The sequence below is a fragment of the Zootoca vivipara genome, chromosome 9, assembly GCF_965207765.1.
Source record: "Zootoca vivipara chromosome 9, rZooViv2.hap1.1, whole genome shotgun sequence".
In the NCBI taxonomy this organism is placed as follows: Eukaryota; Metazoa; Chordata; class Lepidosauria; order Squamata; family Lacertidae; genus Zootoca; species Zootoca vivipara.
The window spans coordinates 68,258,951-68,284,100 of NC_142592.1; the positions used below are offsets into that span (position 1 = coordinate 68,258,951).

At 46.9% G+C, this 25,150-nt stretch overlaps 1 protein-coding gene across 3 annotated transcripts; it reads left to right on the forward strand.

The window, feature by feature from the left end:
• The first annotated feature begins 716 nt into the window (after positions 1-716).
• CALU (calumenin) lies at positions 717-23,187 on the forward strand. Of its 3 annotated transcripts, none has more exons than XM_088676499.1 (7): positions 717-1,371; positions 10,183-10,418; positions 13,324-13,517; positions 15,382-15,548; positions 16,861-16,921; positions 17,553-17,752; positions 20,262-23,187. In XM_088676499.1, the coding sequence occupies exons 2-7, from the start codon at positions 10,192-10,194 to the stop codon at positions 20,364-20,366; spliced, it is 954 nt and encodes a 317-aa protein (XP_088532625.1). In that variant the 5' UTR covers positions 717-1,371; positions 10,183-10,191; the 3' UTR covers positions 20,367-23,187. The 3 variants fall into 3 exon arrangements, with proteins under 3 accessions (XP_088532625.1, XP_034983065.1, XP_034983066.1); XM_035127174.3 differs by having other exon boundaries at positions 717-780; XM_035127175.3 differs by lacking the exon at positions 13,324-13,517 and adding an exon at positions 13,590-13,783 and having other exon boundaries at positions 717-780.
• Positions 23,188-25,150: the final 1,963 nt, after the last annotated feature.

Here is a 25,150-nt window from a genome sequence, read left to right on the forward strand (position 1 = left end):
TAAAAACGTGAGGTATCAAGGAGTATGTCCCCTTCAGTTTAGTGATACTTCCTAGAAGAGGAGCTAAATTATTGTCATTGAGTTATGGCATTGTTGTTGTTTACTCAGGAGTACCCCAGATGGGCGGGGTATAAATAATAAATTACCGGTATTATATTATTATTAATATACCTCACCACCCTCACCTTTCCATTTTTACTTGAAATACCGGTATGTATTTACCACGATGGCAACTGCAGTGGAAAAAGAGCTGGTGACCCACGTTTGGGAAACTACTCTTGAGGAGCCCTTTCCCCTTTCCTGACTGGAAAATCCAACTCGCCTCAGCGTCTCCCGCTTTTCCCGCCTTTTCTAACGGCCTCCCTCACGCGACCATTTCCCGCTCGGCGCATGCGCGCGCGGAGGGCCGGCCTCGGAAGAGCACGCTCGGCGCATGCTCGCGTGTCTCCCTGCGGAGCCGGAGCGCGCGCGCCGTGAGGACGTGGCGCTTTCCAGCCAATCCGCTCCCAGCCGCTTCTCCTTCGGCTCCTCCCACCCACTCCACCTCGCCCAGCTTCGGTCCGCTAAAGGAAGGGAGGAGGGATGGGGAAGGCCGCGAAGGCCAATGGTAAAGGCGCGAGGGAAGGACGGCGGCTTCTGATTGGTGTGAAGGGCCGGGAGGAGGCGGGGCGTGAGGCGGGGAGGGTTGGCCTTTGGCGCGGCCGTTTCCGGTCGTCGTCGTGAGGGGGAGAAGCGGAGGGAGCCGAGGCGGCGGCGGCCACGGCGGCAGAGAGGGGGAAGGTAACGGGGCCAGCTCGGGAGCGGCTAAAGCGGGGAGGCGCGCTCACACGAGCACGTGCTCCTCCAGAGGAGGGGGTGTCGCTGTTCTGACCCGGAGCCGCTTCTGACCCGGGTTCAGGTTCACGTGTGAACGCGACCGGGGAATGGTCTAGGAAAGCGAGAGGGTTTCTTCCGGGGAAACAAGGCTCCCAGTGCCGAGGAGTCTGGACAGCCAAGACGTGCCTCCTTTGGTCCCTTATGATTGCCTTCCGAGGGCCTGGGGACTTGCGTGTTTAAGCGCAGGGGCACGGAAGTAGGGTCAGACCCGGGGGCCACCCAGGCCCACGTCTTGTTTTCCTTTCCTATGGTCGTCTCTCTCTGTGTGTGTGGTGGTCTGCTGCTGTGTCCTGTTTTGTTCTGGATTTTGTGTTTTTATTCTGCAAACCACGCTGTGATCTTTGGATGAAGGGCGGCATATAAATTTAATAAACAGCAATAACTGGGGAGTCCGCCAGCGGGGCCTCCCTTGCCGTTTTCGCCACCCGATGGAAGTCGTAGCCCAGAACGACTGGAGGACGCCAGGCTGGGGAAGCTGTTCTACGGCGCCCTTAGGTGTGAATTCTTTTGTCCGCCTGTCAATTTGCCCATCAGTCAGGATTCACCCCACCCTCTAATTTGGTGCTTAGGTTCATCCTGCCTCTGGGCTGAGCAGTTGTGATAGACCTGACTCAGTAGTCTTTACTAACCATTTTTAAAAGGCCTTTTCTTTTTAAGGTAAAACACAGAAATTTTATTAAGTTGCTTACGGTTTATGAAGTACCTTTTTCTTGGTTCTGAACCTCCTGTTGATCAGTTTGTTCCTGACTTCACTGAGTGTTCTCTTCCCCTGTGTGTTAAAAAATCTATAACATACATATGTATACAGGCAGGAGGAAAGACAGATACACATAATAATTAATTAATTAATTAATTAAATGACCCACATGGGAATCTTATCTTCCATGAGGTTCTATAAACTCTTACTAGCCACAGTGTCTATGTTCTGCTTGCACTGTTGAGGCAGTATGCCTCTGAATAATAACAGTTGCTGTGATTAAAAAGTGAGGAGCACTGGGGCTTGCCCACACTTAGTTTTCCTTTGCTCTTTCCAGGCAGATCCATGTTTTAAAGTTCTGTATGTGAGCCCCCCACTTCCTTTTTGCCACAGAGTTTCCCCTAAGGAAACCCACTCTTTAAAGCGCAATTGGAGCAAACAGAAAAACCCAAATTGACATTAGCTCTGATGGAGCACTAAAAAGGGTGTGTGTGTTTTGCGGGAAAATGTCCTGTACCTGGAAAGAATGGGGCAAAAGCTAAGCGTGGATAAACCCTAACTGTTGTACTTAGGATCTGCATCTAGTTGGTCTCTCTGAGAATGGGATGCTGGACTTTTGCCTCCTCCATTGAACTGGCTTTTCTAATGTTTAACCTTCATTGTATAATCACAGACCATTGGCTCATGTAGTCCTGTGTATTGTTCACTATGAATGGCAGGGGCTTTCCCGGCCCTCCTTCCCTGTTGTTGTTGTTGTTTAGTCGTTTAGTCGTGTCCAACTCTTCGTGACCCCATGGACCATAGTACGCCAGGCACTCCTGTCTTGCACTGCCTCCCGCAGTTTGGTCAAACTCATGTTCGTAGCTTCGAGAACACTGTCCAACCATCTTGTCCTCTGTCGTCCCCTTCTCCTTGTGCCCAACATCAGGGTCTTTTCCAGGGAGTCTTCTCTTCTCATGAGGTGGCCAAAGTATTGGAGCCTCAGCTTCAGGATCTGTCCTTCCAGTGAGCACTCGGGGCTGATTTCCTTCAGGATGGATAGCTTTGATCTTCTTGCAGTCCATGGGACTCTCAAGAGTCTCCTCCAGCACCATAATTCATACCCCCTAATTGGGCATTAAATCTTGAACCCTGGGCATTCAGTGTTCTCTGTCATTGAGGTACAAGCTCTTCCCTGATGGTTTGGGGTATTTCAAAAGATACAGAACAGTTGACTAATTAGACAAGGAACAACCCAGTGATAACGTGGAATGCAAGGACAGTTCATTCTGAAGCAAGTATACAGTAAACATATAGGAACTTCTCTTACTGGGTTTTTGCTAATTGTCCCATCTAGTTCACATTTTTGTTTAGGCAGGATGTGAAAGTTACAGCTACTGAACATGGATTTTTTTTATAAAAAAAATTGCGCATAAATCTATCAGTTATAGCTAACATGGCTGTTCTTTTAGAAGATGCTGATCCTGGGGTACTGTTGTTTTACTGTTTTTATTCTGTGGCTTCCACTATGGAAACACCTGGTGTTGTGTTTGTGTGTGTGTGATCTTTTAGAACTGGAGTGAGCAACCTGTGACCCTCCATAATCTTTCATCATTATATATAATATTTCATCATTGGCCATTCTGGCTATGAATCATAGGAATTGGTGTGCAACAATATACTGTATTGAGAGAGCTTGGGGCTCTCCACTCCTGAGTTAAAAAGAACTTGAATTCATTTCAAACATTTTAAACGCTTTCATGCCTGCTGTGTCCCTGCTGGCATGGGAAACAGGGAGTGAGAGAAATGCCACTGAATACAGCAAAACACTTGTGTTGTGGTATAACATGGGTGTTCATCATAATATACTGTGTGCAGTTTTCGGCTCGCTGACATGGATTGATCCCCTGCATGGTAGGGAGCTTTTTCTAGAAAATGAGGGTCTACAATACTTGTAATGAGGGTCCACAAAACTTGTCATTCTGTCTCTGACAGCCAGCTATTTATCTGGGCGTGAAGGTCTTCTCTAGCAGCTGGTACTTGGGGATTTTCTGCTTCTGAATGTGGGGGTTTCATTTTTGGTAATCATAACTGATAGCCATTGACAGACAAATCCATTCACAGTAGATTTAAGATTAAAAACACTAACACATTTGTACTTGTGACGCAATCAAGGACACTGTCCCCAACCTGGTGTCCTCCAGATGTTCTGGACTACACTTCCATTGGCTGATGCTGATGGAAGTTGTAGTCCAAAACATCTGGATGGGGAAGGCTGCTCTCTAACACCATGTATGTGAGACTAATACTCTGTATTAGTCTGATGTACCGTAACTAATTCTCTGGTTTTGTACTCTGAGTCACTAAAAGGTTATAAGGCTATTTTCATCCATAAATGTGCAAATGGGTGTAAAAATCTACTCTGATAAAGGTAGCTTGCTTATGTTATGTGACTGTGTGCTCTAAGCTGTTTCAAAAGTGGTTGCCCTGAATTATTCCCATGTTCAGCAGTTGTCCATATTTGCAGGGTATGATAGCATAGCTTGCTATTTTAAGGTCACTCTCGGGCCACTGTACATAGTACACATTGTTGGCAATGGTGAATGACCACATCTGGATATAGTATGTTGGGCAATCAGGCTGTTGCTTACCGTAGATGTGTTTCACTCAAGATGAAACAATGGGAGAAGCAGCTTAGTTCTTGATGGTAGTACAGTGGTACCTCTACTTACAAATAACTCTACTTACGAATTTTTCTACTTACAAATGGAGCTCAGTCCGCCATCTTGGATGCGACTTAGATAGGATTTTTTCTACTTACGAATTTTTAGATAGGGTTGCTTCGACTTACGAATTTTTTCTCCCAATGCATTCCTATGGGATTCGACTTACAATTTTTTTCGACTTACAAATGTGTGTTCGGAACGCATTAAATTCGTAAGTAGAGGTACCACTGTACAGTACTGTATTCTGAGTGCTTTTGGGGGCTTCCTGTGCTCTGGTAACTTGTGTATAAGGTACTGTTTAAGAATAAGTAGCAGAGGGAAAGAGAACTCACATTTACTTGAAGTAAGCTAATGAAAGTTTGTTTAATAATACTTTCTTAGAAATGTCGTCCAGTCATTACTGGAATATTAATTGATCAGAAACAGTTTTATGATTTCCAGAGCCTGTGTGCTGGTATTTTTTTGTCCCATTTTATTTTATTGTACAACGCTTCAATTGCCTCAGGCTGTGGAGCAACTAAATAATCTGAATGATAATAGTATACAGGATTTTTATGTGACGCTAAAGCTAAAGTATTTGATGCTGGTTCTTTAAAATTATATATGACTCCTCCTGGTGCCTAGATATCTGAGATGGTTTTCCAGCCCCAGGCAGGAGGCCAGCTTCTCTCGGGCAGAGGCCTTTTTGAGTGTCTGGAGTATCATGCCACACATAGATAGCTCAGCTGATGAAGTTGGCCCTTCACCGTTACCTCCAGTGTTAGAAACTCAGATATATATACCGGTAAGCTAGGCGGCAAATGGCTCCTTAACCAGGGTTACAGTCACCAAAACTGTATTCCTACGGTAGTTGCCATTTTTTTGGTCCAGGTGGCTCAAAAGACGTATTTTTCAGTATGACTTTGGTTCCTGAAATTCATTCTGATTGTGCAGATAAAATATAACAGGTAGAATTCTACAGGTGTGTTGCTAGTGTGTGAAAACAGTCCAGATCCGAGGATCCCCAGGCATGCAGCTCCAGATGATGGAGATGTCAGGCACCATCCTGGCATCTGGGCATCTTCACTTGGTCTCAAGTGGCCAACAACTGTGTGCAAAATGTGCCTGGCACCTGGCAAATTTTGATCACTGCCTGGTGGGCCCTTCCAGTACATCAGAAGAGCCCTGCAGGATCAGATAGAGTGACCAAAGACCCACTCAGTTCTCTCAGTTCTAATTCGATGCTTCAGGGAAGGCTACAAGAGATCAATATCTATATGGCTGCTGGATAAGGCACCATTAGCTGAACTCTGAAAGCGTGACCTCTGGCAATACATACCAATTTTAGTAGAGTGGGCCAATTGCCCATCCTTAAATTGCACCAGTTTTTTTATGCTATTGTGTGTGCTCACTGAGAGGATTACGGTACCACGCTGCAACTCTCCTGCAAGCCAGGTTTATGTGTGCTGCCTGTCAAAACTGTTTCTTTAAATACAAGCCTCCAATCTACTATGTCACAACGAGTTTGGAGCTATGGACAAAGCATGTAACATGACAATTGCCACAGCATGTCTGCCCATCTCTGAGATAAGAGATGCAAACAGCTTCTGCATCTTGCTTTGTACGTATAGTGATTCCCCTCCAATCACCCTGTTCTCCCCCCCAAAAAACCCCCCACTATCAACCACCTGCTGCTGTCTGTATCCCTTAGAATCCCCTCCTTTTTGTGTCATAGCTCAAAATGATGGGTTTGGGGGACAGAGAAAATTCTAGGTGCAGGCACATTGCAAATTGGATGTGCGATTGAGATTGCTGGCTCCTGTTCTTGACTGTGCTTCATAGCTCATGGATATAAACAGCTCATTGTGTGAGATACTTGGAGAAACAGGCGATTTACTCAAGGCGTGTGTTTATGTGCTGGTGTAATATGTTGTGGTTTTAACAGCCAGAATAGTCCTAATACCTTGGAAAAAGAGAGTTGGAAGTGGGAGTAAGCCAGTTGGAGTCCTCAGCCGGTTTTATGCAGCATAGGTTTTTTTTTAAAACAAAACAACTGACTTTTCAGAATAAATGTATCTAAAATTGGATTTACAGATCCATGTTAGTTTTTAATAATAGCATGTTTTAAAAATGAAATCTGGCCTTAATGTGAGCATAATGGGTTGTATCCAATTCCCCGTGCGCATAGTTCTGCTGGAACTTCCATTCCCTCTCCTCCCTCTGCACCCCCCCCCAAAATCTGCTCCCTCAACCCTTTGTAGCTGATTTTGAGGGTGGGTGGGAAAGGGGAGGGAGAGGAAGCTTTGTTGTGTGCAGGGAAGTCAGTTGTGCCAGCGCAGCTCGTGAACCTTTTGAACTCAACTTCTGACCCTCTTATGAAGTCATTTGCTTCATAAAAATAGATGGGCTGCCTGTATGCATGATGCAAATGAGTGTAACTCTGATGCAGCTTGACAAGCTTGTGAGCATTATCTAATGCTCTAACAAAGTCAATAAAAGGATATCATATTGTATAGAAGTTGTGAGTTCTTGTTTTTATCTGTAAGCCACCTTGAGTCCTGTTAGGGAAAAGGGTGGATGATGATGATGTGCTTGTAAGGTGGCGTCTGTGGTCCCCACCTTACAAGTGGAGCCATCTCTCTGTAAGTCACTTGGAGCTGAGGAGGTGCTTCCTCTGAAGTCCAATGCGAGTGCAGGGACAAACCGCTCTCCGGCTACCTCAGCAACCATATTCAGAAATGGAGGATGCATACCTGGTCCTAGGTTCAATCCCTGGCCTTTCCAATTGCAGAATTGTAAGTTGCAGGGAAAGGCACCTTTGCCTGAGATTTTGGAGAGCCGCTGCTAAGCCAATGCTGGCAGCCCTGAACAGGAGCAGCTATGACTCTGTACATAAGGCAGAAGAGACGTCTTGCATAATGTTGTGTCGCTGGAATGCTTAGCTCACAGGGCCAGATAAAACTGAAATTAGACTTTCAGACTTCTGCTCTGAAATATTTTACGTTACTAGGGAACCAGTCCCCTGAGACCTTCCGGCCCTGTTTCTTTCAGATTAAAAGAGTGACAGAGGTGCTTGGGCTGCAGTGAGGCATGCGCCGAGGTTTCTCACGTTAGTTTCCCTTGCGTCAATTCCATACAGGCCTTCATGAGGTCTTGTGGTGGCTCCTTTTGGAACAGGGGAGCTATAGGGAGCTATCTGAAGAGTGGTGGTAGTGGAAGAAGAAGAAGTGCTATAAATAGTTAAAAGTCTTGCTGCTGGAATGCAAGTTGCACAGAACCCCTTCAAGCTCATCGTGTATATAGAATATATACAATGCCTTTGGCGGCAGGGAGGGGCTTAGATTCCCCCCCCCAGGATCTTAAACATTTGCCAAAACAGCTTGGTGACTCTGATCCCCTCCTCTTTTCCCTGTGATGTGATTTTTCTCCCTGGGCTGGGTGAGGCTAAATTGTGTATCTCTTTACGCATGGAACTGTTCCATTAACAGTGAGCAAATTCTGTACTGCCACAGTGTTTGTAGTTGGCAGGAAAACACTCCCCTTCAGTTCTCAGAGGGCTCTTGCCTGATGATATTTTTTATCATCATTTTAGGTTAGGTGAGCATTTCCTAGGTGCTGTAGGTACCGTATATTCTGGCGTGTAAGACGACTGGGCGTATAAGACGACCCCCAACTTTTCCAGTTAAAATATAGTGTTTGGGATATACTCGCTGTATAAGAAATACGACCCAGCATATAAGACGACCCCCGACTTTTGAGAAGATTTTCCTGGGTTAAAAAGTAGTCTTATACGCAGGAATATACAGTATGTCACAAAAAGGAGAGGTTGTTATTATTAGTGTTCTTCATTGTGGAATCCTCCTTCAAGATGGAATTTCGCAACATTGCAGAGGGAGCTATGCTTAAGCCTAAAAAAGGACGTAACACAGGACCAGCATTGAATTCCAAAAGGGCTTACTCAGTTGTGCTGAATACTTTCCTGAAGCTTATGAATGTGCAAGCAAACCCTCCGTAGGCTGTACACCTATGATGTTATGGTAGATTAAAGAAACGAGCATTGAATAGCAGCATGCCATGTGCGGAGAAGTCACAAGCTAGTCTAGATGGTGAAAACATTCTTACTACTGTAGGTGTGGGTCAAGGATACAGGGAGTCCACACAAACGCATGCTGAAAGTGTAAAGAAAAGGAAGGCACATTCTATCATATGTGGTGGTCCTCTAAAAGAACATAAGTCTTCTGGGAAATGGTTTATAATGAAGAAAATGTTTAAGATAACCTTTAGTAAAAAAAAACCGGAAGCTTTTCTTTTAGGGATTGTGAATATAGGGATTCTGAAGGACCTTAAAAATTTGCTCTTGTATGCCACAACCACAGCCAGAATGGTGTTTGCCCAGAGGTAGAAAGAAGATGCTATTCCAACTAAGGAAGAGTGGCTGATTAAATTGATGGACTATGCCAATTTTTTTGGGGGGGGGGTTATTAAAGAATGGGAAAATTTGTAGAATATCTGAAATGTGTGGGCATGCAAATAAGTTCATTAGTAGGATTAACTTAAATCAAGCAGTTAAAAACACTACTAAGGTAAAAGGAAGGAAGAAATGGAGTAAAGTGGAATATGCAGTGTTAAAAATCTAAAGTAGAAAAGGAACCACAAAAAGTGGGGGAGGGAAGTCAAATATGTAATTGTATTCAAAATATGTGTTTGTAAGGTGTACTTGTGATCATGTGAATATTTATACAGTGGTACCTCGGTTTATGAACACAATTGGTTCTGGAAGTCTGTTCATAAACTGAAGTGTTCATAAACTGAAGCGAACTTTCCCATTGAAAGTACTGTATATATGGTGCATGTGCATACATGGAGTCCAGATGCAGGTTTAGCAGAAGGATGGCAGAGCTGGCTGGAAAGGAAACTGAGGAAATGAATGGATGGTGGAGGAGGCAGAGTTGAGGGAAGGAGGGGCCAATAAAAAAGCACCAGTGTCTTTACTCTGTGTCCCTCCTTCCTTTTGCCCTCTGCCTCCCTTAGTTTCCATCTGTCAGCCAGTGCTATATCCTTAGAGTCACAGAACTGTAGAGTTGGAAGAGGCCACAGGGTCATCTAGTCCAACCCCCTGCAATACAGGGATCTTTTGCCCAACATGGGGCTCAAACCTACAACACTGAGATTTAGGAGTCACATGCTCTGCCAACGGAGCTACCGTCCTTCCCTCCGCTCAGCCTTTGCCAATCTAGTGACCTCCAGATGTTTTGGACTACAGCATCTATCAACTCCAGCCAGCTGATGGCAAAGGCTGCTTTTGCAAGCCTGTATCTTCCTCCTTCCTGTTCCCTTGTCCTAATGGAGGGCCTCACTTCGGACCCTGGGACAGAGGAGCTGTGTGCGGTTTGCAGCAGAGGGGTGGATGAACAAGGGGTCTTCTGGAGGCAGCAAGCTTTGGGGACAGCACTGTCAAGAGAGGTGTGGCATGTGGGGAGTGAAATTCCCATTGATCAGAATGAACTAGCCAAGTCTTTGGCTGCAGTTCTCTAGTTCTAAACACCTACACAATACGTCACGACTTCGGTTCTTTGTAGTTTCAAAATAGCTTGTTTGCAGGAGGGCAGTGTGGTCAGTTACATTTAGCTTAACCCAACGTATTAGTGTGTGCCCGGCTAGTTGTTGATGCCTCTATGCCATGAGAAAATAATAGCCTCGGGGGTCATCTGGGCACATTCAACATGGTGATCGCAAATGCCATCACTTCTTGCTAATTAAGACAAGTGGTATCAGGCAGCCAGCTAATTGTAACGTCCTTTTTCTGCAGTTGGAAGCATCTAGCAGAAGGGCAATTGTGTGGCGTGACTGATGGTCCCCACGGGAAGCCTGAAGACCTGCAGCTTAAAACCAGCTAACTGTTGCTCCTGTGTTTAATTTCCCAAGGATATCGCCATGGTTGCGGCTATTCGGCAGGCCGTTTTGTACCTGTCCCTGTGGACCGTCTGTGTTCTGAGCAAACCCACCGAGAAGAAAGATCGCATCCACCACGAGCCTCAACTCAGCGACAAGGTCCATGATGATGCACAGAACTTTGACTATGACCACGATGCCTTCCTGGGTGCAGATGAGGCCAAGACCTTTGACCAGCTGACGCCAGAAGAGAGCAAGGAGAGGCTGGGGTAAGGAAACCTTGATGGTCTTCACATAGGAAGGCTGCTTGGGGGTGACTCAAGCCCACTGCAGCCTGTTTTGTGTCCTCCCCACAAGCCAGCTCCCACGGGGCTCTGATGCAGCTAAGCAACTGGGCTCTTGGTCCAGCTAAGCAACTTTAGGCCATGGGTGGGGAACCTGTAGCCTTCGAGGTGTTGTGGGATTCCCACATGCTACCTGCAGCTGGTAGATGTTGGAACCCAACCACATCTGAAAATCCTCAAGTTACCCATTCCTCCTTTAGACAGACTTGCAGCCCAAAGCTAGCGACATTTTCTCAGAAGTAAGCTGGCATGAATTAAACGGAAATCATTCCCAGGTCAGTATCTATAGAGTTAGGGCAGGTGTGGGGAACCTTTGACCTAGATGTTGCTGAGCGACAACTCCCACCATCCCCAGCCATTGGCCACGCTTCCCGGTACTGATGGGAGTTGTAGTTCAGCAACATCCGGAAGGCCAAAGGTTGCATTAAAATCGGTGGAGGTGCATCATATTATTAAATGCCCCTTAAGTTGCTGGTTAACAATAATAAAATTTGAGCCCATGTTGAGAGTCTTGACTAGGGCCCTATGCTGAGGAGAATAGCAGTGCTAATACATTAACCTGCTTCATTGCATTTGTTCAAATTAGCTCCGCAAGAAGGCTGTGACCTTGATGGGGCTCATGGCTCTCCCTTGGCAGTGCAGTGGGAAATGCCTCCCCCACACCTTGCAACCCCCCCCCCCCCGCTGTGGCCCAAGTGTCAAGTAACGGGAGTGACAGCTGTGGTTATATTTGGCTGAGCATTCTTATGCTTCTGCTGCTCCAGACTTGGGGGAAACTCTCCTTGAGAAATAAATCATGCAAGTTTGCCCCATTAGCCCCTTACTGTTGAGACTTTCAGAACATGCTACACTGCTGCAGGGGCCTGTTTGAGCCTGAAAATTGATTCAAGAATTTTGTTTCATTTTTTTCTGGCAGCTGTGAGTAGGGTGCTGCTGTGTTGTTCCAACAGGCAGGTGCCCATTAGGGTCGGGGCAAGAAGAAGGGCATCCAGCACAGGCTTTCAGACTATCACCCACTAGTGCGTGAGGCAGTCATCACACACAAACACACACAAAGCAGGGTTCGAGCAAAGCCATTAGGTCTAGCAAAAATTTGGGCCAAGCACTCTAGTTCACATTGCATCACAGGAACACTCTCCAGAGCAGCTGTCTGTGTTGGCAAGGGCTGATGGGAATTGTAGTAAGGCTGGGGAAGGCTGTTCTAGAGTAGCAGGATGTGTTTCCTGCTGTTCAGGGGAGTCGTCGTCTAGTTAGGGCAGGCAGGTTGCAGGCTACTTTTCTAGGACTCCTGCCTCTTGCCCAGAATTGCCACCTTGTCCGACCTTTCCTTGTAGGTCGGGTTTCAGTTAAATCCCTCACCAGCATGCTTTGATGTAAGTGGAGGATAGCGAAGGGGTGGAGGACAGCCCAACTGTAACGCCTGGCCCTCGAGAGCTTGCCTGTTAGTGGGTCAGGTGTCAAGGAAAAGAATCTGGCACTCTGCGAAGAAAATGTGTTTTTAACACAGTACAAAGGCAGCATGTGTTTGTCTTGGAAGCTCAAAACCAGCCACCACCACCACCACCCATGCCTCCATCTTGGCTGCTTTTTGAGCTTCTTAGCGTAGGTGGCAGCTGCAGCCCTTTCCCTCCTTTATCCTTAAGCTCTACCCTCCCTGGCCTCAGCTTGCTTTATTGATTCCCAGCAGCTGCTGCTGTGCCCCTCCTCTGTGACTGGAGATCCCTGGGGCAGCTGCCTGGAGCAAGGAGGAAGCCTTTGTGTGTGTGTCTTCAGTGGCTTTCCTTGCCTCAGGACTCCCGAGACCAGGGCTGTTAAATGCAAATTAATGTTTAAAGTTGATTTAATTGTGCCAAATAATGGATTGCATCTGGTAGGATCTGGTTCCGTGCTTGCATGGCGTTACAAGCAGGTCCTTGGTTACTACTGGATGCACGGGGAGGTGGGCTGTCTGAGAGGTCCATATAAACTGCTGAGGGTTTCAGAAGCCACTGTGCCTCAAATATGACCAGCTGCCACCCTGCTGTCGAACACTAGAGCTTCAGTCTGTTCCTTCCTAATACAGTGGTACCTTGGTTCTCAAACTTAATCCGTTCCGGAAGTCCGTTCCAAAACCAAAGCGTTCCAAAACCATAGTCATTGTTTGGATGGGGGGGGGGGCTTTTATCCATTTCCGCAGTCACACAATCAATCAATCAATCAATCAATCAATCATAAAACAAAAAACAAGCCACAGTCACAAAAATGGAAAAGCCACAAAAACGCAAAAAATACCAAAAACAAACACACCAAATATCACCTCAGAATACTGCAGTCAGAAACGGAAGGCTTTAATTATGATTGGAGGGGACTTAAATTTGCTGCTTAAGGGTAAAACTGAAGGAAGGAAGCCATAATTGCTATGCGGGGGATTCAAATAAGCTGTGCAACAGTAAAAATGGAAGCTCAGGAGCACGTTCGGCTTCCGAGGCAAAGTTTGCAGCGTTCAGGTTCTGAGTTGTTTGGGAACTAAGCTGTTCAAAAACCGAGGTACCACTGTACAGAAGAGGGAAGGGAAGGGGTGTTGGTTGCTCTCCACCTGCTGTCAGGCTGCGCCCCCCCCCCACTTTCCCTGACTGTTGACCATACTGGCTGTGGTTGAAGGGAGTCCCAGCAACAAAAGAGGGCTACAGGTGCCCTCTTCCTGGTGCCCTCTTCCTGGTGGCTCTTGCTCCTGATGGGTTGCCCCATAGCCGTTGCCAAACAGGGCAAGTGACCCCTTCTGGGTGGGCCCAGGTATTTATTCCCTTTTGTTTCTTTTAACTCTTGCCGGCTTTTTCTGCATTTCCTACAGAAAGATTGTAAGTAAAATAGACGAAGACAAGGACGGGTTTGTAACTCCCGAAGAGCTAAAAGACTGGATTAAGTTTGCCCAAAAGCGCTGGATTTACGAGGATGTAGAGCGTCAGTGGAAGGGGCACGACCTCAATGAGGACGGGCTCATTTCCTGGGAGGAGTATAAAAATGCCACCTACGGCTACATCTTAGGTAGGTCCCCCGCTCTTGGGGTAACCGCTTTCCGGAGTCCGGCGTCTTGAAACTTGCTGTTTTGTCTTGTAGAATGATTGTAAGTAAAATAGACACGGATAAGGATGGGTTTGTGACCGAGGGGGAGCTGAAGGCCTGGATTAAGAAGGCGCAGAAGAAGTACGTGTATGACAATGTAGAGCACCAGTGGCAGGAGTATGACATGAACCAAGATGGCTTAATCTCCTGGGATGAGTACAGAAACGTGACCTATGGCACTTACCTGGGTAAGGGGCAAGTTGCCAGAGCCGCAGTCATCTTGATCTCCTGCCGATAAAGCAGGAAGGGGGGGGGCGGGGTGGTCTTGCAGGCCATGGGAAGTCTGAAATGCCTAATGATTTAGACCCGGGGCCTGATGCGCCTCTGCTGATAGAATTAGCGTTCGAAACTCGCCAGGCACATTTTGCACCTGGCTATGGGCCACTTGCAACCAAGTGAAGATGCCCGGATAGCGCCTGACGTCTCCACCATCTGGAGGTGCGTGCCTGGAGATCTTTGGATCTTGACAGTTTTCACACCCTGCAGAATTCTGTCCGTTATATTTTATCTGCACAATCGGAATGAATTTCAGGAACCAAAAAGTCACATTGAGAAATACGACTTTTGAGCCATCTGGCCCCAGAATGGCAACCAGGCATTTGGTTTGGACGACCGTAACCCTGGTTTAAGGAGTTTCTAACACGGGATAGAATCCCATGTTATGGGAGAGGTAGCAGTTCCCTCCTTTGAAAATGGTCCCTTGCCAACTTACATTGAGGAAGCACAAAAGGCCCTAGAAGTCTTGGACCTTGACAGGAGATGCAGCTTCACACCTCTGCTTCATTGATAAATACAGCCAAGCGACGTGGTCTTAATGGTAACTCTCTTGAGTGCTACCACAGGCTGTATGTTAACTTTAATTCTCCTGTTGCGTTTGAGCTCTTCAAGACCTTTGCCTAAGAAAGGAGGGGAGAATCCATGGCCCCCCGGAGGCTGTGTTGGACTCCTCTAAGCCCCAGCCACCACGTCCAGTGGTCACATAACCCAGGAGCATCCCCTTCCCCCTGGCCCAGGAGCCCACCCTTCCTGTCTGCAAATGTCACCCAGTGCAAGGAAGGCTAACTTCTGGGTTCAGCTGGAGTCCCCAGGAACCCACCACTCCGCATTGAGGGAAGGGGGTGTTTCCAGAAATCTATTCACTAGCATTGACCCAAACCAGCTGTCTCCAGCCTGGTACCCTCCAGATCTTTGGGACTACAACTCCCATCAGCCCTTGCTAGCACGTCCGTGCTGCCTATGGCTGATGGAAGTTGTAGTCCATACAGTCAGGATGGTGCCAGGTCGGGGGAAAAGGCTAGTGTGTAAAGCTCTGAGCCTATTGCAAACACACCTTCCTGCTTATCGTGCACTCCCTGCCTTGATTTGGGAAAAGAGCTATCCCTCTTGCGATATAGCATGTTGCTCTTGGCTTTTACTTTAATTTTGATACCCAGATAATAACTTTCCTTTCATGTATCTCTAGTTGGTTCGAAATGAAGTAATTGCTATGGTTAAAATATTCCTTAAAGCAGGAGGGTGACCAAAGAGTCAGCCATTTTCGGTAGTGAGAAATGATGGTCTCCAGGGGCCCTGAGCAACATATTGCTCTTGGAAAGGGTGGTGCAGAACTTGCTGGGCTGCAGTTATTCCACCGTTAGTGTGGACAGTGTGCCCTGTGACATGTTCAGTAAACATGTGCATACAGCACTTCCGGCAGTAGAAATGATAACACCGAACGGTGAGATTTGTGACCCCTCAAGCAATCTCCTGGTGCTGAAGCAGACGCAACCTTTCTCTTGCTACCCAGACGACCCCGACCCCGACGATGGCTTTAACTACAAGCAGATGATGGTGAGAGATGAGCGGAGGTTCAAGATGGCCGACAAGGACGGCGACCTGATTGCTACCAAGGAAGAGTTCACGGCTTTTCTGCATCCTGAAGAATACGAATACATGAAGGATATAGTTGTGCAGGTGGGTACCACACATGGAGACACAGGTTAACTTAAGCCAGGGAGCAAGTATAACTATATTTAAGTGACACGCTGCCACCCATATCCTGCCGGCAAAAGGCTTTTGAAACCATTTTTAATGCTACTTCTGAAATGTGTTCTGGTCAGGGTGGATAAAAGTAATATAATTTTAAAAATCAGATTTTTAAATTTATTTAAATCAGATTTTTTTTAAAAAAAACCCAGACTTTTTTAAAATTTAAATTGGATTTTTTAAAAATAAAATGCTTTTGGAGGAAAAATCTTTCTAAAGATAGTTTTCTATTTAAGTTACATTCTAGTCCAAAGGCTATGCATCAAGAAATAAGGATTTGTTTTAAGTTTCTCATGTGTGCTAAAACTCAGTCTAAGTTTTAATTGTTTAACCACATCAGTTGACAAACATGGATAGATATGCTATAATACTGTTTTAGTTAAATAAACTGTTTAAATTGTTATTAAGGAAATGATTATTTTTCTCCTTCCAATAAAGTACAGCAGGAAAGTTGTTCAAATATAAACAGCTAACTTGTTAAATCTCACAATAATTTCATAATTATCTATGTATTTCTATTAGTATGACCAAGTCAGTTAATTCTGATTAACTACTCTGAAAATTTATTATTCCTAAAATGAAACCTTCTGGTTGCAAATATTAAGATTATACCAGCAAGAATGAGTCTTTCTGTAAAAAAATGATTTAAATCAAGTCTTACTGATTAGTGATTTAAATCGTGATTTAAATCGATTTGATTTAAATCATATCCACCCTGGTTCTGGTCAGCTTATCATTGCCAGCTCTGGATCATATGTGGAAGGAGAGGTTTCTGAACTTGTTCTGTGGGTGGGTTGTTTGGGATGTCTAGGGGTCTCTGTATGTTCTATATCAGGGTGGCCATCTCCCAAGAGACTGCGATCTACTCCCAGAGTTAAAAAACTGGCAGTGATCCGCCCCCTGTTTTGGGGGATTCAGGTCAAACTTGTGCTTTTTTTTTTGGAAGGAAAACCCTGTTTGGGGGGGTTGAGGTCAAATTCGTTGAGGTATTTTTGGGGAGGAGGAAAAGCCAGTTTTTTAGCAGTTCAGGGAAAAAATATTGAGCAGACGTCCAGTGACCTACACCGGTAGATCACGATCTACCTGTTGGATGTCTGTTCTATATTGATCCTAAGGTTCTCTTCTTGCCCGCTGGAAAGCAATTCTTATACTCGCCTCTCTTTGCTCTCTGGCAAAGAAGGGGCACCATGGGTCCCGCCTGAGCTTAAGCTGCGATGCTGATGATGGTTTTTCTCAACAGGAAACAATGGAGGACATTGACAAGAACGGGGATGGCTTCATTGACTTGGAAGAATACATAGGTGAGCCCGACATCACTTCCCTCTCCCCCCCCCTCCCTTAGTTCAGAGTCCGTTGTCACTCCTCAAATTTACGGTTCCAATGCTGCATTTAAAATGACTGCAACCCACTTTGGGAACGAAAGGTGGGTAATAAATTAAATTAATAAATCGTCCCCATTATCATGGCAGCTGGGGGGGGGGGAGCAGTCACACCCCAAAGGAACAGGGCAGCCTGTCCCTCCCAGTTTCATTGATTAATACTGACGTGTCTTTCAATTTTGTGTTCCTCAGCATCTTGGCAAAAGGGAAAAGATTCCTGGCTAGGCCATTTAAAATAAAAAGCTCCTCCCTCCTTGATACTTGCCTCCCCTTACCTTGCACCTTCTCATTCCCAGGCTAGCTACTGATCCAAGTGATTTAAGAGTCGTTATTGTTCTCACCCTCACATAGCCCTGTGGTGCATTCCGCGATAGATTTGTATTCTTTTTTGTGTGTGGTTGCTACAGTATTATTCATTTTTATTATTTATTGAATTTATATATGCTTGGGCCTCGGGTTGAAATTTGCAGCTGAGTCAAATGGACACGTGGTTCTCATGCCTGACCCAGTGTCTGCCTGCCTGTCTCTTTGCCTCTCTCCCCTTTCGCCACAGGCGACATGTACAGCCACGACGGCGACGCCGAAGAGCCCGAGTGGGTGAAGACGGAGCGAGAGCAATTTGTAGAGTTCCGGGACAAGAACCGCGACGGGAAGATGGACAAGGAGGAGACCAAGGACTGGATCCTCCCCTCGGACTACGATCACGCCGAGGCAGAAGCACGGCACCTCGTTTACGAGTCGGATCAGAACAAGGTGAGGCTCTTGTCAGGATTCGGGGAATCGGCTTCCTCCCCTGTGGCCATAAATGGGCAGATCAAATGAAAGGAATTTTTACCAGTTAGTTTACGTCGCCTGCGCCGGTTCACACCTGCAGAGATCGCTCTGCGGGCTGGATCGCGTCTGCACAGACGTGATTCCCGGCGCGGAAGCGAGTCCCCGCTCAGCGCTGCGCCGGTTTAGCGCAGTGCGCAGGGACTTGCCGAGCGGGTGGCTCGGTTTGGGGGCAGTTTCTGGGCCATTTAAATGACCCATGTGGGCCGCTTGTGGCTCATGGGCCACACGTTGTCGACCCCTGAGTTGGTTTCTTTAATAAACACAGCTAAGGGCAAAAGAAAGTGTCCACCCAGAATGGCAGTGCTCCCAATTAAGCTTACAACCCCGCCGTATCTATGTCACTCCTGTGGCTTGTAATCTGATCTTGTAGTACCCTCTGTGCTTTCTGTTCTGAAACTTTCTGAGCTCTTCTTGACCTTGGGCTGAGCGGAGGTAGGCTGTCCAGAGACTGTGAGTCTGTTAACCCTCTCCCTTTCAATATTTCTTCTCCTAGCTGTTCCCCATCCAGTATTTCCCAGCTTCTGCCTTCTGAACTGTGCCCCTCTGCAAACCACTGTTCCAAAGCTATACAGTACTGTCCTCCTGCTCCTGGGAAGATGCAGGAGCAGGGAGCGGGGGTGGCCGATGTGCCCGCTCTCACTTAAATATATTGCCCCCACCTCACTGAACAGCCTGTTACCCGAAGGCTTAAAAACAAAACCTACCTCTCCCAGAGTATCCTGTGGGGGATCTTTGTGAGTGTGATAACCAATAAGTTGGAGTCTCAAGTGGGTGTTCTTTAAATAAACAATAAAGTTGTTTTTAAAAAAATCTAGTATATATACAATATATAGTAGTATAATACAAGTGGAAAAACTTAGGTTACTTCAATAATAAAAATAAAAATAATGCACTAAAGGTAAAGGGACCCCTGACCATTAGGTCCAGTCGTGACCGACTCTGGGGTTGCGCGCTCATCTCGCATTATTGGCCGAGGGAGCCGGCGTACAGCTTCCAGGTCATGTGGCCAGCATGACAAAGCCGCTTCTGGCGAACCAGAGCAGCACATGGAAACGCCGTTTACCTTCCCGCTGTAGCGGTTCCTATTTATCTACTCGCACTTCGATGTGCTTTCGAACTGCTAGGTTGGCAGGAGCTGGGACCGAGCAACGGGAGCTCACCCTGTCGCAGGGATTCGAACCGCCGACCTTCTGATCAGCAAGCCCTAGGCTCAGTGGTTTAACCCACAGCGCCACCTGGGTCCCTAATAATGCACTAGTTCACTTCAATTCGTTTTCAGAGGTTTCGGCTTTATAGTTTGGTTCCTTTCTAAGGCGATACGTACTTTCCTTCACTACCCATCCCTTTAACAAATCCAGCTCCTGAGGTACTTTCAGTAATAGTCCTAAGGGCTCACCACACACCCCTTCCTTCCCTGGGTTTTGGGAGTCTCTTCTTTCCTCAGAAGAGCCTCTCCCCTCCAGACTAGTTTGAGACCTAAGTAGACTGATCCTTTTGCAGCTCCTACTTCTCCTGTCTCACCCTCAGTCTCCCAGCAAGATTCGGTCCTATTACCCCTGCAGGAAGGACACTACACTCGGTCCTTCACTGTACACTGGGAGTGGATGTTTTCTCCAGAACCAACTCTGCCTTCTCAACCACTTTACATTTCAACTGGACTCCTATCCTATCTCCCTACTTAACTCCCAACCTCCCTCCTCAACCACCCACTTAACCACACTAACTCTATCTATCGCCAAAGCCTCTCCTTTTATACTCTCCCTTCTGGAACCACAGCCAATCAGAGGCTGCCGTTCTTTAACCATTTCCTGGCAGGAGAAAAAAAGGAAAAAGAACCAACTTTTCCGTCACACAGCTCTCCTCAGCATAGTCCCTGGCTTTGGAAAGATGCTGAGCGGCCTGTCTCAGTGGATGCCAAGGGAGCAGGCCGCAGTTCCTAGGAAGCTGCCGTGTACTGACTCAGACAATTGGTCCATACGGCTCAGTACTGTCTGCACAGACTGGCAGACATTCTGCAGGATTTTAGACAGGGGCCCCTCCCAGGGGTGGAAGCGCATATCTCCACCTCTGAGAAAATCCCAGTCCTCTCTTGTACACTTCGTACTGTACACCTGTTGGGGCAGGGACCTGTTCCTTCCCTGCTCTGTGTATGTCAACTATCAGGCTGCTGCAGCTAAATAGAAGCCCAGTCCTCTGAGACGTTCCCCTGATCAGTTCCGGTTGAAATGAATGGAAGCCACACAAGAGCTTCCATTTATTTCGACAGGGTTTGCTTGTGGGAATGTCTCGGGCGATTGTCCCTCTTAAGCATTCAGGGGCAGCGGCACGGTCAAAACCTGGGCTATCCACAAGTGCCTCATTAGGACTCACAACTTCAGGCTGGGGTGAATTGTTGCGAAAGCGCCTGAGTTCTCTCTTTGTTCTTCAGGATGGCAAACTCAGCAAAGAAGAAATTGTGGACAAGTACGACTTGTTTGTGGGCAGCCAGGCTACGGACTTTGGGGAAGCCTTAGTACGACACGACGAGTTCTAAGCCAGAGAAGAGGAAAAGAGGAAGAAAGTAATTTATTTTTTACGGTTTCCGGAATAACGCGAGGAACTCTCTCACTACTGAGACTGGCAGTTTCAGGCAACAACGTGGGAAAAACGAGAAGAAACCTCTCCCGTCCTTCCTTTGCTACTTGTTCCCGTAGGGACGGGAGCTCAGTGTTTTGACAAGCAACTTTTAACTTGCAACAAATGGGTTGTTTTGTTTTATAGATTTGCATTTTGGATTTAATTTTTTTTTTGTCTAACAAGTTCTGTTTTATTTTTGTATTTTATTTTTGTCCCGTGTGAGATGAAGAATGCATATCCTGAAGCATTAGCCCTAGAGCAGCACTAGCTCCCCCTAACTGACCTCCCCCTGTGAGTGTGTGCGCCTAGCTACAAAATCCAGTCGCAAAATGCCAGAGAACAAGGAGGGCCATGGAAAAGCACACGAGAAAGCTTCTAGGTTTTTTTCTATTACTGTTTTGAACTGGAGTGATTGCCTCCAGCCCATCTCAAAGGGGCCTAGCGGAGAATTCCGACAGCAGATGCTTCCAGTTCAACCTTACTACTGTTACCCTCTTCAGCGAAAGAGATTTTCCCACAATGCACCTCCCACACCTGAGTTAGGAAGGTTTGCCGAAGGCTGTACGTTATGGCACCCTTCAACAAGAGGAGTTGTGGCATCTCTGCTTCACCCCAAGTATTAATTCCAGGTGCTTCTGCTGCCCCCAGGAAGCTGGCATCATCCAGCCCCCTTGCAGTTGGGGTAGAGCACTTTGGCCAGTGCTACTACAACCCTCCATTCAGGGCATCCCCCCCCCTCTCCCGGGGACTTTGTTATGACAGCCAAATCACCTCCACCTTTTATCCTCCTGGTTCAGTTTCCTGCTCGCCTGGGCCTGCCTCTGCTTAGAGCAGTGAGCAGCTGGTGCCTCAAGGACAGGGCACAGTGGGCGAATGCTGTACGGGCATCAAGCAGGCCAGGAGAATAAAGTGGCAGTTGGATGCACATGGAAGTCCTTCATTTTTGAAGTGCCTTTACCTTTTCCTTTTCAAAATCGGGCTTCCCTCCCCAAAAGGAACCCCGGTGCAGAAATGTGCATCTAAAAGTAGAGAGGGAATCTCTGGCCTTTGTGCAAAATGCATGGCAAATTCAGCAGCAGTGTGCAGTATTAAAGACCTTCCCCAAGCAGTGTTCTGATTTCCCGGTGGGCTTCTAAGCCCCCAGCTGCCTAGTCTGCCTGGGTGAGGGCCTTCTCCTTACCTCAAAAAAGACAAACCACATGCCCTCTCTTCTTCCTCTCGGGTGCCAAGGTGAAGTGTGGGATCTCTGCCTTTTGAAGCTGATGCTCGTAAGAGGATTGCTGCCACCCCTCTCTCAAGCTCCCATTCTAGGACCAGTTTGCTGGCTTTGCTCATGCAGGTTTTCTGGGTCCAGCCCACCAGGAATGGCTCCCCCCGCAAGCCCATTAAATGAAAATGTGATCAGTGCTCAGCACGATTGCTGGGACCTGGTCCCGGGGTTTCAGGCCTGTCTTCCTCAACCTGCTGCGCTCCAAAGGTTTTGCGTGACTGTCCCAGAGCTCTTCGTCCAAAATGTCTGGAGGGCAGCAGGCTAAGGTAGGCTGCTTTTATGCGCTTAAGACACCTCTCCCTGCGAGCCTCTCGAACACTAAAGGCCACTCTCTCCCTCTGGCCTGCATTAATAGCTGTCACAATCATGAGTGGTTTGGTGGTAAAGTTCCCCCGCCCCCCAAATTTCCTTTGAGCCAGAACAGCTACAAGGGTAAAAATCTTCAAAACACTACCCACACCCGTCAATTCCAACTAACCTCTTCTTTTTAGTTAATAAACTTGGTACTGTGATTAGGAAAGCAATGTTCATGAAACCAGGCGTTGAAAGAATCCAGCACTCTAGCCAGGCTTTCATCAGATCAGTGTGCCGTGTGGCTGGGCAGCAGCCCTGAGCCTGGGCTTCCGCTCGTAACGAAACAGCAGGGCATTCCTCATTTCCCAGTTTCAGGAAAGGAGGTGCCTCCTGGTCAAGCAAGGTGCCGGACGGTGGGAGAACCAAACAGCCGTAGATGACCTCAGTCCCATTTGCTTAGCCACAGAGAATGTAGAGGGGCAGGGAGTTAATGAAACATTGCTTCTCCTTGCCGAGATGTGAAGACTTGAGTGGGAAAAGGGAGCTCTTGCCATTGTTGGCTTCCCAGCTTCTTTGTTGAACACTAAAGAATTGGATTTTTCTTCCCACGCTTGCATTTTTTCACTCTGAAGCAAAACCCCCCTCCTCCCCCCTGCAGCCTATGTCCCACCCACCCCTGGAAATTCTGACCTGCAGATTTGGCAGCGAGGAGAAGGGGTGCTTGCTTGTGTGTGCATGCAACCTAGCTGGCCCTGTTGGTGTGACCAATATCGGGAGCAGGTTCCTTCGGGGACGTACGCCTGCGGTTCTGCTCTTTAACACTAATGAGCCAAAGTTTCAGGGGTGCTGCTGCTGTGCAGACGTGTGCTGTAAAAAAATAAATAAATTACTTCATCCCCACTGCAGGAAAAAAATGGTCGAAGCAGAATTCTGTCGGCTTTCTGCCATATATTATCTTGATTTTTGTACGCTGCCGTGTTACCTCCTTGCACAATCTTTATTATCAAAGCAGATATGAACCTGGTGGCCACAGAAACTCATTACTCACATGCCCCAAAGCTCTTCACGGTCCACCTTTTTAGGAGACGACTTTTTTTTTTTTGGTAGAGTGTAAATGGAGTTTTATATAATGTACAACATAAAGATGGTGTCTTAATAAAAATTGTTTACATCCCTCGTGGCTCTGTATCTTTGCTCGTGCTGCCGTGTGGACTTCGGGAGTCTTCCCTCCTTTGCTTACGAACTCTTCAGCCCCAAGGCTGCCTCTCGCTTGAAATCCCTCTCCCAGCGTGGCATCGAGTGGCACCTCCAGGAAGGTGACAAACGGGGCTTGAAGAAGCGCATCTACAATGTTCATCTCCCAACTACGAGAGGTTCTCTTTAACTAGCATGGTTCCTGGTGGTTGACAGACCCCCCTCTTCTTTAAACACATCTAGTCCTCTTTTTATTTTTAAGTCATAGAATCATACGACTTGGAAGACACCCTGGCGATCATCTATTCCAGGCTTGTACAACTCCCAAGAAACTGCAATCTACTCCCACCATAAAAAAAAATTATTAAAAAAATGGCAGTGATCTACCCAGGGCAGGGAACTTTGGATTGACTAAAGTTGTTGAGCTTTTTTGGGGGAGGAAGACCCTAGGTTTTTGACCTTTTGGGGGGGTGACCCTAAGTTGCTGAGCTTTTGGGGGGGGAGGCTAGTCCAACCCCAAAATATGCAACTGCCCCATACAGTGGTACCTCGGTTTATGAACACAATTGGTTCCGGAAGTCTGTTCATAAACTGAAGCGAACTTTCCCATTGAAAGTAATGGAAAGTGGATTAATCCGTTCCAGACGGGTCTGCGGAGTACTCAACCTGAAGCGTACTTAACCCGAAGCATGGGTGTAATTGGTTCCGGAAGTCTGTTCATAAACGTGAGCGAACTTTCCCATTGAAAGTAATGGAAAGTGAATTAATCCGTTCCAGACGGGTCTGCGGAGTACTCAACCTGAAGCGTACTTAACCCGAAGCATGGGTGTAATTGGTTCCGGAAGTCTGTTCATAAACGTGAGCGAACTTTCCCATTGAAAGTAATGGAAAGTGGATTAATCCGTTCCAGACGGGTCTGCGGAGTACTCAACCTGAAGCGTACTTAACCCGAAGCATGGGTGTAATTGGTTCCGGAAGTCTGTTCATAAACGTGAGCGAACTTTCCCATTGAAAGTAATGGAAAGTGGATTAATCCGTTCCAGACGGGTCTGCGGAGTACTCAACCTGAAGCGTACTTAACCCGAAGCATGGGTGTAATTGGTTCCGGAAGTCTGTTCATAAACGTGAGCGAACTTTCCCATTGAAAGTAATGGAAAGTGAATTAATCCGTTCCAGATGGGTCTGCGGCGTTCATAAACCGAGGTGTTCATAAACCGAGGTTCCACTGTACAGGGATCGAACCCGCAACCTTGGCGTCAGCACCACACTCTAACCAATTGAGCTATCCATTAACTCGTTTGCTGCTTTGTAACCCCACTAAATTTCAATACTTGAAAAAGAAACTTTACATTTTCTCTTGCAAGGAAGATAAACTTTGGTTTAGAGATTTTTAATATACTGTATATATAGAGAGAGAGACGGAGAGAGAGAGAAGATATTACTGGGAAAGCCTGAAGTCGGGTAAAATCTAGCTTGGGGACAAAAGCTGGATAGCAGGGATGAGAGATTCTCTTATTCCTAATGGGATGTTCAGTGGGTGGGAAGCAGAGGTTTCCCAAGCGGCACAACACTCCTTCGGTAGTTGACTTTTGGTGATGCCTCTCCTAAATGCCCTGGATCACCTATGGGGAAATGTTGCTGTATTAGCAGCTTTCTCATTCTGGGAAAAGGTGAGTGAGAGTTCGCAGGATAGACCTGTATAAAATTACGCCTGGCGTGGAGAAAGCGGAGGGAGAAAAGTTGTGATCCCAGAACTCATGGATGTCCAACGAAGCTGAATGTCGGGAGATTCAGGACAGATGAAAGAAAGTTCCTCTTTGTTAAACAGCGGAACTCCCACCCACAGGAGGTCCACCAACCTATGTGGCTTTAAAAGAGGATTGGACAATCCATGGAGGGACGGTGACCGCTAACCCAGATGTCTATGCTCTGCCTCTGGCAGA